Source organism: Oryzias latipes, chromosome 19 (genome assembly GCF_053564925.1).
Source record: "Oryzias latipes strain Hd-rR chromosome 19, Olatipes_Hd-rR_3.1".
Lineage (NCBI taxonomy): Eukaryota > Metazoa > Chordata > Actinopteri > Beloniformes > Adrianichthyidae > Oryzias > Oryzias latipes.
The window spans coordinates 23,829,757-23,847,177 of NC_136255.1; the positions used below are offsets into that span (position 1 = coordinate 23,829,757).

At 39.5% G+C, this 17,421-nt stretch overlaps 1 protein-coding gene across 3 annotated transcripts in view; it reads left to right on the top strand.

The window, feature by feature from the left end:
- The window catches only part of bahcc1b (BAH domain and coiled-coil containing 1b), a 61,929-nt gene that overhangs the window by 15,207 nt on the left and 29,301 nt on the right, over positions 1-17,421 (top strand). For all 3 annotated transcript variants that reach the window (XM_023949737.2, XM_023949736.2, XM_078937853.1), the window contains exon 3: positions 13,578-13,736. In XM_023949737.2, the coding sequence (XP_023805505.1) occupies positions 13,578-13,736 (159 nt within the window). The remainder of the gene's footprint in view (positions 1-13,577; positions 13,737-17,421) is intronic.

Here is a 17,421-nt window from a genome sequence, read left to right on the forward strand (position 1 = left end):
CACCGTCATGGATCTCTAGAATAAACCTTTATTCTTCCATAAATATAACCGTAATTAGTGAATGCAAAGGCGGCATACGCCACGGCGATATAATCTCACCTGCTCTCTGTGTCTGACTCTCTGCTTCCTCCCCTCCCTTCGCCGCCTCTTGTTCAGTCTCTTCTGCCTCTCACACACAGAGGCGCACAGTCAATTTCTGACGCCCACACATCCAGCAGCTACTTGCAGACACAAGCGCAGCGGCGGGGGCACACACACATACACCGATGACACCTGCATCTCGAGTCGTTGAGGGTCTAATTTAAGTAAAGTGCTTCTCTAGGAAGCAAAACCCCTCAACTCACGATGATGGAGGGTGATAGGGTACGGCAGGGTTGAACACACAGAGTTATACTTGGAGAGGCACACACACATCTTCCGCCTGTGCGATATGAGTCTCCTTGGTGTGGGTCTGAGGAGGGCTCACCAGTAGCATGTTGCAATAATAATGTGATATCTGATCCCTGCAGGGAAATCACAGTCTCGAGCCTGCTGGCAGGCCCAAATGAACGGTCAGCTAAACCTGTGGCAGAGCTGCTGGGGGACTGAGTGTTTTGCTGAAGCATATTTCAGTGGGATGGAAGCGAGCTGACTTGGATGTGGTTGAGTCTGCTGGTTGAAGGATGTTGTCTCGGCTGCAACCGCCCTCCTGCTACGCTTCTGCAGCGTGGGTGTGTTTGTTTCCACTGGCTTTTGAGCTAACTTTAGCCGGAGCAGGATTTGTGCAGCACTGCTGATGCATTTGTGTTGCATTTACAGAAATAGCTTTGAGTGTTTTGATTTCGGTTCACATTAGTCCAAAAAAACTAAACGACTGTGGGAGGCAACTAAAACAGAGTAGGGCCTTTCAGATGTGTGGTAAGCATTGAGGGAAGATGGAATTTGATTTGACAACCTGACTTTTTATTGATTTGTCAGCCAATAGGCTCATTTTATATTTCCATCAACCATTTCTCTTGCAAGTCTTTACATCCGCAAAGATTGCACAACTAAAACAAAGATAGAAATACATGATCTTTTCCATATTTTGCTTTGACATTAGACAAGTATAAAAACAAAAAACGGTCAATTTTTAGCTTGTCATAGCCTACAGATAGGTAGCCATATTGGCACGCCTTTGGAGCTGATGTACGCAGTCAATTAGCCATGTTTTTAGGTCTGTTTCTCAATTATCAAGCTGCATGCTGGGATGTCTGCTACATTAGCATTTAAATGTTTTCACTGTACCTGTTTGGTGTCGATTTTGGAAATATTATGCAAAAAACTGCTGCAGTAAAACACTAAAACAGCTAAAGCATGATTTTTTTTCGGACCTTTTCAGGAAAAAGTGAATTTGGAGCTTCAGAGTTGAAAAATTTAGAGAATATAGGTTAGCACGATCTTTAAAATGAGAAAAAATTTGTGTAAAACTATCTGTTATTGAATGGAACCACAATAAACAATCAAATTTGTTGCTTTGTATTTTGTTTTTTCCCCAACGTGTTGTGTCTCTGCTAAAAAAACAATTTTTTTGTCACCTTCCTTCATCTACCCCACCTCCTCCTAATTAATTTAATGAAATAATGTGTTTTTTATTTAAAATTTTCAAGTATTTTAGCCATGCAGATGTAATGAAACTCACATTGTTTTGACTAACAACTACTTTTAGGAATATTGTTCATAAGTAATAATGCAAAAACTGAAGCTTGAGAAGGTAAAAGGACCTTTGTTTCTAGAAAAAAATGTCATATTCTCCGTATTGCTACAAAAAAACCACCTTAAGAAAGTTTTTCAATTGCGAAATAATCTGTTTTTCACTGGAAAAACACAAAATGTCACCAAGTACTTTTGTCTGCAGTTTAAATATTTTTATTACAACTCTTCAGTAAGAAGCACCAAATTGTTTTAAGACAGTCAATCTTGAATATCTTGTTGAGTCAAAGGATTTTGAAAACATCTTATTTTTAGCAAAAAATTTTTTTCATTTTATTCATTTTATTTGTGAGTGGTGAGTGGACATATTTCAAGAGACATGCTTGTTCTCTTTAGGGAAACTGGAAAACATTTAATTTGACTCATAACACAGAGCAAATGCATTTAACAACAACAGCACAAAAGTAATTCATATATAATTTTAAAGAAAGAAAACATGGAACTTTAGTCTTTAAGATGATTGTGGTCTAAAAATTAGGATAGTTGGACTATTTTACCACTTAAAATACAATGTGTTTTGATGTGAAAATGTATAAACATGTCCATTTTAAAAGAAATAAAACTCTTTTGAGCGTTACTTTTATTTAGAGACATTATTTCTAATTACCAGAGAAATATACCTAAATATGAGTGTTTATAGGTAATTTAAATTTGTCCTAAAAGGATAGACATCACAACTTATTTTAAGGAACCTTACCAAGACAGATTCTACTGCTTCCATTGGAAGATCTTTTCACTTACAGCACAGGAAAACATCTTGTTTTCTATATTTTAACTAGTTTTGAAAAGGACATTTTTTTTTCAGAATAGTGACAACAATTTTTTACCCTAAAAAATAAGATTTCTTGGTTAAACCATTTGTCTTACTCCACAGGCAGAATTTATTTTTGCTTAGTTAAAGAAAATCTGGCAATGACGTAAGAAATTTTGACTTATTTCTAGGGGGGAAGGGCTGTTTTTCCAGTGTAATCGAATCACACAACACAGTGCAAAAAAGCAGACTTAAGTTAATAGGGATTGCTTGCCCCAGACTGCAATTTGTAGCCAGGAGATAGTAAATTTTGAACTTTAGATGATGGTGTGATTCACGGAAAAGCCCAACTCGGTGTCTCCCCTTTGTTCCCGGATGGCGGTGACGTGTTTTCTCTCAGACTCCCTTCTTCCAGGTGTCCTGACCTCCAGATGTATTTCATCCAGCAGCGAGTGCACGCAGCTTCAAATCATTACAGTGTGTGTATCTGCTGGAGAAGGAACGGACCATGGAGGAGTGACGACTAACTATGAGAACTGGCTTCTTTAGCCTGTGCGCACAAACTTAAGTTCGACAGAATTGCATTATTGACCCTCACCGCAGGCTTTCCTAAAGGAACAGCAGCCTTCTGCTTTTAATTATTGCGTCTGCATTTGTGTGTGCGTGCTGTGAGTCTGATTCTATTCCGGGCAGGAGGAACTGTCTCGTATGACCTGCGTTTTCCTCAAATTCTTGTGTTTTTTTAGCTATAACATGGAAAAACCTACATTCACAGCCCTCCACCCGTCTTGCTTTTCCAAAAAAAAAAAAACTCCTATTGGGAGTTCCGGCTTCTCCGTGACCTTATATGGGCCTTTTTTCCTGTTGTGGGTGGGTGTCGAAAAAAACCTCTGTGGTCAACAGCAAGAGGAGTTCCCTCAATCATACTTTACTGGAGCCTTTTGTTGGTCTGATGGAAAACTCCAGATACCCTTTTCTTCTATTTCACTGCAAGAAGAATAGGAGAAGAACACTAACCTTAAGAAGACAATCACTTGAAAGTAGTCAAATGAATTGTCTATGCAGAAAGCCATTTGAAGAACTCCAGAACTCCTATGATAAGATATCAAAATGTAGAAACAAGGAATTCCAAAAGGTAAAAAAAGGTGTTAAGAATTACTACAAATTAAGTGCTATACATCCCAAGAAGTATTTTTCCAAGCAAATAGTTAGTGTTTTTTTAGTTTTTTTGTACCCAAAGGTGTACACTACAAACTGCCGGTACTTGCAAAGATTTGAAAACATTGTTTTTAGGTATTCAAGATATTTTACCAGCTTTAAAGTTGCTTTAACTTCTCTTTGCTCTACTTCCTTAAGCTTTTCTGAAAACCAGAACAGCCGAGAGTTACTTTGTCTCAGCTAGGATCTAGAAAAAAGGAAATATTAGTAAATAAAAAAGTCAAATCCATGTTGCAAGTCGTTTTACTTAACAAGAAATCTTATGATAAAGTATCAAAATCTAAAAACAAAAAGGCAAATATTAGCTAAAAAAAAGCCAACTGTTTGGTAGAATTACTTCAATTTGAATGTTTTTCAGCCTGGCAATAGGTATTTTCTTGCAAGTTTAAGCAAATAGTTTATTGTGTTTGGGTTTTTATGAACCTAATTGTAGTTTTCAACTGTTGCCAGGTTCCAACAGTTTGCAGTGTAGACATCGGCATCACCTTTTCCTCTCTCTGTCCCTCCGATTCCCCCCCCTGCTTTTATTTCCTGTAATTCTCACGGAGTCATCGCCACAAGATGATCCTCCTTTTAGCGTCCTTGTTGGCTTTTGATGTCGTAAAAGCACACGTGTAGTTGCAGAGGGATGAATTTGCTGAGATGGTAATAAGCTGTTCGTGTGTGTGTGTGTGGATGGCATGGCAATGCTCCGGTCCAGCCTAGGAGTCAGGCTTTGAGCAGTGCTGTTCATAGTCTGCTGATTTATGCGTCTCACAGGGAAATCTCTCATTTGTTGCTCTTTCATCTCGCTGCCACCCCCACCCCCCCATATCTCTCTTTTTTTTTTCCTCTTCTCTGTCCCTTCTCTTCTTCCCGCTGTAATGTGATTCAGCAAGCCTGCTTGTCCCAGGCGACATGCCATGCTTTTGCTTGCGCACCCTTCTCTCTCAAATATGAATGAGTCAAGAGGAATCGTTGATGAATAATAAGATAGAGCAGAAGAAAAATGCTATCTGGATCTAGTTGAGCAAAAGGACCCCCCCCCCCCGAGTGTATTCTTTGCTTGGGCTCTTACTCACACAGTGAATGTGTTTGTGTCCCCGGTGCCACAATGCTTTTTGTGGACCTGTGTGTGCTTCCACCACCTTGTTTGAGCAGCCCTGTCACTTGTGCAATTCTGTGGTGTCAAAACAGATCAGAAAGGTCTAGTCTGACTCCTGCTCTTGAACACACACACACAAAAACACACACACAGAGACTGGGGGCTCTGTGCCAGGACCCTCGGTGGTTGGAGGCTTATGAAAGGGTCGGACTGACGAGAGGTTGCCAAGTGGACGGCAATAAGCGTAACAGCCAAGCTAACGAGAGCCGAAACCTCTGACACACACACTCGGAGACTGTACTTTCAGGCTCTTAAGACCCACTCCCATGAAAATCGTGTTTTTAACATCTTCTTGTGGTACTTTTCTAATGATGGAGGACATATGTAAGTTTAAAATAGCATTTCTCAGTACTTCTTTATTCAAATTGTTGGGAATAAGGAGCAGGAGGGGAAAAAACAACGTTTGAAAAAGATTGTAGATGTCATGCATCTAGATCACATATAGATCCATGTACGTCTTTGTTTTCCCCGTCTGAGCTGGCATCTGGGTCTAAACTCTACAAGTGGACAGTTCCGATATTGCACGCCGTTTTTGTTGCACCAGTAATGTTAGGGTTGAGGGCTGTAAGCTAGTGGGAAAGCGTAAACAAAGGGATGATGGGAAATGGGGGAAAGCTTACTCAGAGGTGTATTTCCTGCTGCTCTGCAGAAATTATGTCAGAGAAAGCGTCCCTGTTTTTTTTTATTTTGGGCTAAAAATTGCATAATTATCTTTAAAAGACGCTTTGAAACTAGATCAAAAATGATCAAAGTGTGACTTTAAGCTGGCGTGTGACGGTGTGTGTGTCTGTGAGAGTTCAGTATATCAGCGCAAACACAGAGTCTTTGGTTAATTGGCAAAAGTGACAATACAACACAAGAGGGTATTGATCTTCAATCGGATGGAGATTGATTTAACTCATCATCCTTCCAGGTGTGTGTGCCTGTGTGTGCGTGTGTTTATTGATCAGCAGCAGTCCACTTAGAGCCATGCAGCAAAGGAAATCACTCCTCCGTTTCATCCGGGTTCGCCCCTCCATCGCTGTGTGACATTGGTTTATCAGTGAGGACAACCTTTAGATTTCCCCCATTCGCTTCTTCTTTCTTTTGTCTTTTCTTTAGAATGAAGAACCTATAGGGACACTTACTCTTTTTCATTTCAATACATTTCAATACAGAGCAAAGAAGCTTTTTTCCCACACAATACTGCATTAACTGGTTTGACAAATGTAAACCAGATGTTTTGTTCCAAAAAAGAGGAAAAAAATGTATTTTATTTTTGTTTCTTTTGGTTTTTGCCTTGTTAACTTTCAAAATGAGACATTTGGCAGTCTTTTATGTACTCGTCAGACAAAAGGGGAATTTAATAAAGAAAGAACTCACATGCCAGAGAGTTTTTCTTTTTTCAAAGAGTCCACAAACGCAACTCTGCAACTTTGTGTTGAGCCGGTAGAATCTTCCAGCATTTTATTTAAAATGTGCAAATAGAAAGGGTGCCTATAAAAGAGAAAAACTATATCCAATTACTTAACTTTTATCTATTTTATCAACTTTTTTGGAAACATTTTGACAAAGAAATTCACACCAAACCAGCGGCTAGTAACATTCACTAAAAATTGGAGCTTTAGTTTTGACTTTTGATGACGCGGCGCAAGAGAAGTTTCTTCAGTGTTTCTTGAAAGTGTAAAGCAATGTGGAAATAAAGTTTTTAAAACTTTCTATAAATTATGGCTAAGCAAACAAGAAGAAAAAGAAACATAAAATGTTTTTTTAAATGACAAACTTCAGTATTTCTGACAAAAGAAATGCAAGGATTTTTAAAAACAACACTGTTAAAAAAACTTTCCCCACTTTTTATTGCAACCTTTAAACCCCATTGAAGCAACTTCATCAAAGAATTGACTTAGTAATTCTTTGACAATTATGATATGTTTGGAAATTTTCGTCATTTTTTGTTAACAACAATGTTAAGATATAAAAATATTGATATGAGTGTTCTGGAAAAAGCACCTTATTTACCTACTGTCACACATTTGATTGACACATTTTAACATGCTATAACTGTATTATAAAGAATTATTGTTTAACAGATTTTTCATTTTTTCACTAAGGCAAGTATTCCTTTAAAAAAATAAATGACAAATTGAGTTTAATGAAGTTTTCAAAATTAGCTAAACGTTTCCTGCCAAAAGTGAGATTTCATGGAAGCAGCCATTTTGAAGTGAGCAGGAAAGCCCTTCTACTGCCCCTAGTGGAACGACGATGAACTACAGGGAAGAAAACATGGAAAGTTAACTTTAAGGAAAGTTTGGATAATGCTTATGACGTTGGATTCTCATAAATGTGTATAAAATATTATACGCATGGTTATATAGGGTTGAAATTGCTCCTCGTCAAAGTTAGCATGTACAATTTTTTAAAAATCAATTTAACAGATAAACATAACGTGTTTTTTCTTTATATTTTGTTGTATCTGATCTATTTCTGAGGACCAGCCACTTTTTTTTTTATTTGAACTATATGGGACTTCAAAGTTGAAAAAGAAAACAAATACAGATGACTTTCTATTTTCAGACATAATAAAAATAACAAAAGAGCAGAGGGAAATTGTGTCACATGTCATCTTCATTTTTTAAGTGTGCCTAAGTGTTTTTAAGTGGATTTCCTCCTCAGCAAATGAAATTAAAGCCAATCGTAAATAAAGCAGAGTGGATTCTGCTCAACGTAAGTACAGATGAGGGTAATGACTGTGTTTGTGAATAGAAACTCATAATTCTGGATTGAATTACCTCGGATTGTCAACATAGGAGGATTCCCTGCCTGCATGTTGACACACTTTTCCAAGTTATGATGCCAATTGGGAAAACGAGAAGCAAACAAATTCCCTTTCTTTTTTAATTACCACTGCAGAGACTGAATATGACAGTCCTCCGTTGTAGTTATAACGAATGACAACTATGAAATGTGAGGTTTTTGCACTCAATTCTTATTACAAAATGAAAAGTTGTTTTTTTTCTCCACAGTTTTATTGTGTTTGCATTCATAATTTGGTGTGTGGAAGAACAGGAAACTACAGGAGGATGCAGCGCTGACAGATGGAAAGGGAATGTGCAGATCGTGAACAAAACAAAAGCGGAAAACAGGGAGGAGAAGAAAGGCAGGAGGGGGAAGAAAAGAAGAAAAAACAGGGACAGAAAGGAGATTCACGTTAGTGGTTGGCCTTAGAGAGGATTTTCCGTATCAGCAGGGCAGAGGGAGTGAGGAAATATGATTATCTCCTCAACTTGCCAACAGAAAACAGACAGAAGGTGTGTTGTCAGGTGACAGGAATAGGAAAAAGAGATGAGTAAATGTAAAAGGATGGGCATATAGATAAGAGATTAAACAAAAGACAATATTTTTTATGATAAAAGTCACTAATTTTAAGGTTTTTCTCTGTGCAGTAAAACATCATTTTTACAGATCCTCCTGTAAATAGTGACCAGAAAAACTTCAAAAGTTCCTAAATGCTCTTTCTTGCCAACAGCAGCTGTAGAACATGAGATAAAGTTTTTGATGTGTGTGTGTGTGTATTTGTGTGCGTCTGATTTGCCAAAAGGCCTTGTGAACACGATTCGTATATGCACAGAATTTTTGTTGTGACTGCCTGGAAGTCCATTGATGTGCAGTTGTACCACAAGAACAAAAAACAGAGCAGTAAAAATATCCCGTCTCAAAGAGAGAGCTGGAACAAAACAGAGAAAATAAATGTCTACACGGCTCTTTTGCTTCAAATTTTTATTATGACTACAGAAAGTGAAAACACCAGGAGATATCTCCACTTTTCAACTATAGTAAGCAGTGAGGATGGAAAAGTCTGCAGCACAAAATGAAGCATCCGCTCAACCATCACATTAAACCTTGTTCAGGATATTTTACCAGGTTTAAGTTGTATTCATTTATCTTTTCTCTAAACCTTTCCAAGCTTTTCTATCTAGAAAATCTAGATCTAGAAGATCTGGAAATAAGGACTTAAGATGCAACATAACTTAAATTTCACTGTAAATGTGGTTACTGTCATCAAAATGAACTCTAATCAGGTACTTAAAAACTCAAACGATACAAAGTATTTGCTTAGAACTAGCAAAAAATCAATAATTATTGGCTGTATAACATTCATTCATCCTATTTCTTAGCCCAATGTATCCCATTTGGGGTCAAAGGGTTGCTGGAGCCTGTCCTGGCTACTGTAGGGTACAGCATGGACAGGTTGCCAGTCTGCCACAGGGCACACAATCCCCCCCCACACACCTATACAGGAGGCACTTAGGAGTAAACATTCATCCTGTAAACCATGTTTAGAGACCGTGGGAGGTAGCCGGAATGTCTGGAGACCATGCAAACTCGATCCATATAGAAATATCCCAGCTGGGCTTTAAACCAGGGTTTTCTCGTTGTGAGGCAAGCCGCTAACCATGCAGGCCTGTATAACATTCAATTCGGTGTTTTCGATCTAGACGTTGGCCTTTTTTTTTAGCTTGTCTTGCCCTTTTGAATGCTTGTGCAGCACTTCTTTTTTTCTAGATTTTTGTATACATTTGATGAGATTTTTTCTTAGTAAAATGACTTGTTGCGTTGACAAATGTCAGAACTTTGTCTCCCTCTCTGGTCACCAGCAACCGTCTCCAGAAGGCACTTCATCTCCCAGCAACCCCGGCGTGCACTTCCTGGATGCCACGCACCTGACTCTCATTCAGTCCATCACTCACAGCATACTTAAGCACTGCACTGAGCCTCACTCCGTGTGAAGTATTGTGTGTGCCACTCTGCCTTCGTTACTGAGTGGTGTAGTTGGACAAGAGGTTCTGTTTCCTGACTCTGTGTCTGACACCGTTTGCCCTGACTCTCGCCTGGATCTTGACTACCCTGTCTCTCCTCTGATGCTCTTGTCTGCCTGTTTTTGTGACAGCAGATAATTTTAGTCTATTTTTTCTTCTTAATATTAGTGTTCTCTTCCGAGTTCTAGACATTTTTTGCAGTTACAGATAGTAAATGTCCTTAAATAAGTTAATTTGTCCTCAAATTTCAAATGATTTTTTTATTATTAGCAGCAGCTTTAAATCTTTTTTACAAATGTAGATAGATCATATTTTTTTAGCGCACTTTATTTTAATAAATGTCATCATTTAGATTTAAAAACACATTTTCTGCCTTTTGTGTCAAAAGGGTGGACGCTTTTGTTTTTACTGGAACCCCTGTTTTGGACATGTGGACAAACAAGACACTTTCCTATGAGTCTGTGTTGGAGATTTTCATGAGCTGTGTGTGCGTCAAGGTTTAGGATCCAGCTGTCTAAATAGGTACACACACTCTGATTTGTCTCTAAATACATGCGGCTGCTCCATCTCGCTCTTGATTGTGCCCTCCCTCCGGTCTGCACGTGTGTGTTTGGCAGAGGCTGCTGATGGCGGCGGTGGTTGTGGTTGTCGGGGCGTCGAGATGTCGTTGAGGTGTGGGTGCTGTGCGTGTGCTCGGCTGTGGACTGTTGTGGTTGTGGTAATTGCCTCTGATGCAACGCGGCATTTATGGGTACCGACCCAGCCCGCCACCTCCCTGCCTCTCTCCATCCACTGACTAATTACCTGATTCCCTGTGGATTTGTTTCCTCCTTCCCCTGCAACTGTTGAGTTTGTTCCACTAAATGGGAGCAGGCTAATGAGTGAAGAAACATTCAAAGAAAGCCAAACTGAACTCAGCCAACTTCCTCCGTTTCCTGACACCGAACTTAGTGGCTCAGCTGAGAGCTTGAACTCTTTTTTTTAATTTTTTCTTTTTTTTTATATCTCCTCACAAAGTCAGTGTCAGATATTTCAGTCGTTTGTTGGAACATTCTCTTTTCTGATGTTGGTCTGGGAAAACTGTTCAGAGCTGGAGTTTGTTGTAGCTGTCAGCAGGTGAGAGGCTGGGATCACCCTGGACACTTTAGCAGTCCACAACAAGGCACAGACCATGAACATGAACAATGTCACTGGAGCACTGCACACAACTTTTTTAATTTCCAAAATACCTAAAACCCCAGTAAAATAGGTATAATCTTTTTTTTGTATCCTGTAATCAATTCAGAAACAACAATAAGTCAAACTTGCGTGTTTAGGAGCGTAAAAGAAAAAAGAGGGATACCCACTCAAATGAAAATGGTGTTTTTGGTGCTTTTAACATGGTCTTGTGGCTCTCAGCAATAGGGAAAGAGTTGCTTGGAGGTGAATTTCTAATAAACTCCTGCCGCTCCACAGAAACTATGTCCTAGAAAATGACACAGACCTTTGAGTTTGGCCAAAAATCCTAGTTAAAAGGCCACTGGGAACGCTTTTAAGCTAGCTCCAAAGCTGATTCAAGTGGGTTGTTAAACATAGCATTGATCAGGAATTTCTGAGTGACTAAGATCTGTGATGTTTGTCAACTTTCCGAAAGAAACAGAACAGGAAGACCATTATGTTTTATCAAAACAGCTGTTTACATAAAGCCTGGGAACCAAATGAACTGAGAGCTAAGGTTTCATTGGTTTTGGCGTCTGCATCTGCCCCCTTTCCCCCCCTCAAAACACATATATCCACCCACTCTCTACTGACACGGGCCGATCATAGCTGTTAATCTCTGACCAGATGAGTTTCAAACCATTAACTGCAGCGTTGAAGAGCTTGTTGCTTTTAAATCAACATACTTTTAGCACATTTGAAGGTCTTCCATGTCGCACAAGTCAAAGACGTTTTGCATGATGAACTGTTTGCCGCGGCTGAACCACAACTGATCCTTATTTTGCTGATCACATGGTGAAAAATGAGAACCTTACCTTAATGAGCCAAACCGGTTTTGTCCCGGCTGGGCTTGCAGGAGCCCATCAACACTAAACCAAATGCTTTAAAGACCCACACCAATCATCTCTTGATCTATTTTCAAAGAGTTCCCAGTGGTCTTTTAACAAAGATTAGGTCGTCTTTAGCCAAAAACGTCTCGTTTTCCTGGACATAGTTTCTACAGAGCGGCAAAAGTTTATTAAAGGTTTACTTCCAAGCCAAATATATCTTATTATCAGAAAAAGACACAACAACATGTTTAAAAGCACAATTTGTATCAGATTGGGTCTTTAAAACAAAACGTGAAATCTATAATAAAAAAAAAAATCCATTGAAGCCAGAACCTTCTTGATGAAACCGATTACAATAATTTAAACCTGAGCATGAGAGTTTGTGCACAAATCTTTTTAGTAATTTGTAGATGCAGAGAGGTTCTAGGGGATCAGACTGCTCGCATCTTAATGTCTATGAATGCACCGCTCTGCATAGAGAAAGCAATGTAAGCATTAAGACTGTTACTGGAAGAAATACTTTAATCTAATTTGCATAATGGACAAAGGGGTAAAAATGATGCTGGATTGGACATTTGCCTAAGAAAAACACAAAGGTTTTCCTGCAGATGTAGCAAATGTTGCAGTACTTCAAAAGACCACTAGGGGCTCAATCAATAGTAAAATTTGGACATTTTTTTTTTGATTGACATGTGGGTGGGAACATCCACTTTCCTTTTTGGTTTTAAAACTTTTCTGGTAAGGAAATGTCCAGGATGAAAACACACTTTTACACGTTTTTAAGGTGGGCGAAGTAAGCACTGGTTGATTCTGTGACGTCAAATTTTCTGTCATTATGTTTATGAGTATGAAAATTCGTAGCAGCTTCCTATGTGCGTTTTATTTTTGTTAACAACTATTCCCCGCAGGGGAGCATTTTATATGGCGGGGGGCAGAAGACTTTGGAAGGGTGGTAATTAGAGTCGAAGGCCATTGCAATTGAACAGTTTTATTTATTTATTTATTTTTAAAGCTTGTGTTTATGACTTCCTAATATTTGTCATAATATTTGATACTAATATTGGATCAAAAATCAGGGAGCAAGTGGGATGCAAAGATTTTTCATGCAACCCCCCCTTGTCCCCCTTTTGACTCTGCTCCTGATTCCTTGGGATCCATTCCTTGCTGTGTCCTGATTCCTCCCCTATAATGGCTGGGACAGCTATGACCCCCACCTTCATGAAGCTAAGCAATATTTACTAAAATAGTTATATATATATATATATATATATATATATATATATATATATATATATATATATATATATATATATATATATATATATATATATATATATATATATATATATATATATATATATATATGACTCAAGATGTGTTTTTATTTTTAAAAAAATGCAGAAAACAGAATTTACAAGTGACATTTCTGTTTCCTCTGTCGCTATCACATTGACTCCTCTTGAACAATTACGGTTAAAATCTCCTCCAAGTGGCCTTCGACACTCAGCCGTTAAAGTTTTTCATTTGACGATTAAACTAATAAGACCTGACACGGGACTCTCAGGTGAGAAATATCAGCCTTGACAAAATCTTATTAGTGTGTTCAAACAGAAGAGACATGTCAGATGGACACCTCAGACCTCACTTATTGGAGTCTGGATGAGAAGGGAGTTTAAAAAAACACATCAGCGAATGAGAACTGGAAGATTTCCAGCTGCAGGGTGAGAGGAGATTCATTTCTACAAATCAACCCTCCATTTTTTCAACACCTAATTGCAGCTAATTTGCTCGCAGGAAGTGAAACAGGAATCCAGCAGAGAGAAACCTTTGGACTAATATTTTTTTTTTTTTTTAACTTTTGAGGAAGTTTGAGATTTCTCTTCTTAATAAGGTTTCTTTGTGTCACTCAGGTGCTTCCTTCATGGGCTCATTCCTGGCCCGGAGTCTGGGACCCCCGCCTTCCCACCCTGCTCACCCTTCTGGACCTGCTGCCTCCCCTTCCTCCCCTTCCTACAGGGCTGGACCCCATTCAAGCGCTTCCCCTATCTGGTTCCCCCATTCACACGAAGGTAAAGGCAGAAAAACACGCACACACAGCGCAGACACACAAGTGCACAGGAAGCAGCTTGGGTCTCTGGCTAATCCAAGGTCTTGGTTTGGGATTAGATTAAGATGGAGCCATTAAGTGGTTTAACCAACACTGAGCTGACGCCAAACATGTGCAGCAGCGATGCCTCTGATGATGCTACTTATAGTATGAACACATACAACTCAGTTTTGGGTCTGTTTGTCTCGAAGCGTGTGGTTTCGTGTTCGTGGTTGTTTTCTAGTTCACAGCTTCAGCGCCTTAAATCAAATTGATGTACAATTTACCGTGCCAAAAAAATAAAAATAAAATAACAATCCAGGATTGCAAATCTGCTGTTTAGTTATTATAATCTAGTTTGACCATTTACTTCAGCCAGTAACGTCTTTGCATTATCTCCCCTGCAAACGTCCTACAGATTGTCAGCATCTATCTCTCTTTTCAGGGGTGAGCCCCCCCCCCAACACCAAGCCAAACACTGAAACTCTCCCCCATTTCCACCTCACTCCTACCAGCACCCTCCCCCCTCTGACCGCAGCCCCACCCTCAGGGCCCCTTCAGGGCTAACCGACCTCCAACGGCCCCCTTCCTGATCTGACACACACACACACAACCAGCAAAAGAAAAATGAGCGCATCCACGAACATTGTGTCCTCTCTTAACTGTTAACTGTTTGTGGTTGAAAAGGGGAGTTTGACTTAGTTATCTGTCTTTTCCAGGTGTGTGTTTTTGTGCCAACGTGAAGGGATGGGTAAAGAATACTCAAACTGTCCGCCAAGTCTGACTTTAAAACACAGTCAAACATCCCGAAGAACAACTAAAAAGAATTTTTTTTGTGGATTATTTTCTATTATATTACTACCAGGAAGCGCTGTCTGACCAACTTATAAAATACACGTTTGCCCATTCTTTTCACTGTATTCACAAAGGCAAAAATGTTTACTTTCAGCACTCTGGAGTCCTGATTCTGCAACACCGCCATGAAATTAACTTCACTGTTATTCCACATGCATGAGCCTTTCCTGCTGTGTCAAGTCAAAGCAGGAACTCTGCGTTTCTAGATTTTCATACTTTATTATCAGATTTCTGGTTAAGTTAAAAATTGAGTACCTCTTTTTGCAGTGATGCTCTCCTGCATTGAGGCTCAAGTCCTGCCTCTGGCTTTAATTTTGGAAGGCGCAGCTCATTTTTAGGACACGACTCTGACAAATAAAATGACCTCAAAGGTATCTGCCGTCATTTGGCAGCATCACTGAAAAAACAAGTAGTCTAAACTAGGCAAAGGACACTAATATTAAAAATAAAATCACGAGGAAAGAATGTTGATGTTAAAATGTAGTAAATTGGGAGAAAAAGCTAAGAATCTAACTACTAGATAGAACTACTTCAAATTTTATGATATACAGCCCAACACTAAGTATTTATTTGCTACTTCTTAGCAAATAGTTTGTATTTTTTGAGTTCTAAGAACCTAAATGTTGTTCATTTTGATTACAGTGACAAAACATAGAGTTATAAGTGAAAATTAATCCTTCTTTATTTTTTTAATTTCCAAAAATCAACAAAAACAAAAGATTTTGTTCCAAGTTCCAATACAGGGGAAATGAAAGGAAACACAAAGAAGAAAACTTGTTTCGCTGCAACCTTTTAAATTTTTTGCTAAACCAATTTAGGTGTAAAAAAGTAATACCTTATAACCTTATAACCTTCAACAGCAGATTTTCAATGTTCTGTGTATACAATTAAAAAAGTTTAAAAAGGTACTTCATCTAAACATATCTGCAACATAGCATATAGATATGTTTGTAGTTCATATCCGAATATTCCACACCAGAAATATTTGTCTTAATTACTACTTTCTAAGTCGTTCTTGGAATTAGGCAACAATTTATTGTATTTTGAAGCAGCCCTTTTTAAAAGGTTTTTGAAGGGGGATTTGTTTTTTTTATAAATAATTTTTTTTCAGAACTTAACACTTAAAAACTGGTCAAATATCCTGAATGTCTAAAAAAGTTTAAAATCTTTGCAAGGATCAAGTAGTTTGCAGTGCAGGACTGAAAAGGGAGCAAAAATGTGTGAGTGTGTAGGGAAAGTGTGTGTCTATCAGACAGATTTGACATCTGTGTGGCTTGGCTTTGATGTTTGAACACATACACGTGCGTGCACACACTTGCGTGTACTCGCACGGGCTCACATACTACAAATGATTGTTTTTAAAGAATTCAAGCCAGGGAGCTCCGGCGGGCGGTCTGCCAGCTGGCCACGGTCCAGAGAGTGGAGCGTAGCCAGCGTGCACGGAGACAAGAAACCTGGCTGATACGCACAAACAGCCATATTCTCGCACATATTACCTCACACAAAAAAACGACTTTCCTCTTTCCTTGTCGCGCACACCGACGCAGTCACTTACCATTTCTTCCACACCTGTCCTTTATTTCTCTTTGTGCCCCGCTCATGTGCCTCTCCCCCATCTACTTACTTCCCGTTCCCCTGCCCTCTCATCTCCACCATCTCAAAGCCCTCCACTTCCCTTTACTCCTTTATCTTTCATTCCCCTCTGAAACACACACACACATCTCCCCTCTCCTCTTTCCAGAAGACGGAGGCTTTTCATTCTGACAGCCTTGCTCTTCTAGTGTCTTTTTTTTTTCCCCTTCTTCTTTTGCTGTCACCCCATTCATTCAGTTACTAAGCGTCTCCATCCACCTCCCTCCTTTTCTCTCTCAACATTACATGGGGGACTGGCCTTAGATGCCTGATAGAGCCTTTTGGCTAATTGTCACCATTTAGATTCACTGGTTGTTAAACAGTCAGAATAATCACACACACACAGACACACACACACACAGTAAGTGCAGTGTACACACTCCTGCATTTATATTCCAGCAGGAGCAGAGTTGTCCCTGCACACACACAACTCTGAGGGAGCAGTGAGGGGGTGTTGGTGGTTTTGCAGTGTGACTGTGGAATGCGTAGGATGAGTTTTTATGGAGTGCTGTTTACTTTGGCCACCACCGTTAAACTTTTAACGGCTGCCAATTAACAGGCCGGCAAGGACACTCTGTGGGGCATGAAACCAACTGCTGGAAAACACAGTTTCACACACAGTCCAAGACTTCTTTTATTTATTTTTTTGTGTACTTCATAATGCGGGGTGTTTGTGTGCTATAGTAGACAAGTTGGTGCGCATGTGGGCTCACCCCGTCAACACCATTTGCAAAAGACCTCCTCCATCCCAGGATGCAGTTCATCGTCCTTGAAGACATGGAACAGAGCGAAACGACCATTTACCTCCAAGTGACCTCCTGGGAAGAGTCAGCATGTGCTTGTGTGTGTGTGTGTGTGTTGGCGTGATGGCGGGTGGGGGCTGTGATCCTTCGTGCTATTTGTCTTGGGTTTGAGGAGAAATGGGTTCAGTAAAAGAGTTACACATTGAGAATGCTCGATGGTGGCTGTGGTTTTTGTCACCACTTTAAATAGTGTCAACCATGCTGGCATGTTTGTGTAAAAGTGCATATATGGCAAAAGTAAAAAAGTAGCCGGTCGTCGTCTTTTAAAAAAAAAAAAGTTTTCCCAAAATGAGGCCGTTCTGTGATGGATCGTACAGATAAACTGCTGTTTGGGGCTGCTGAACATCAACGCTGGGAAGAAACATCAATTCTGTCTTA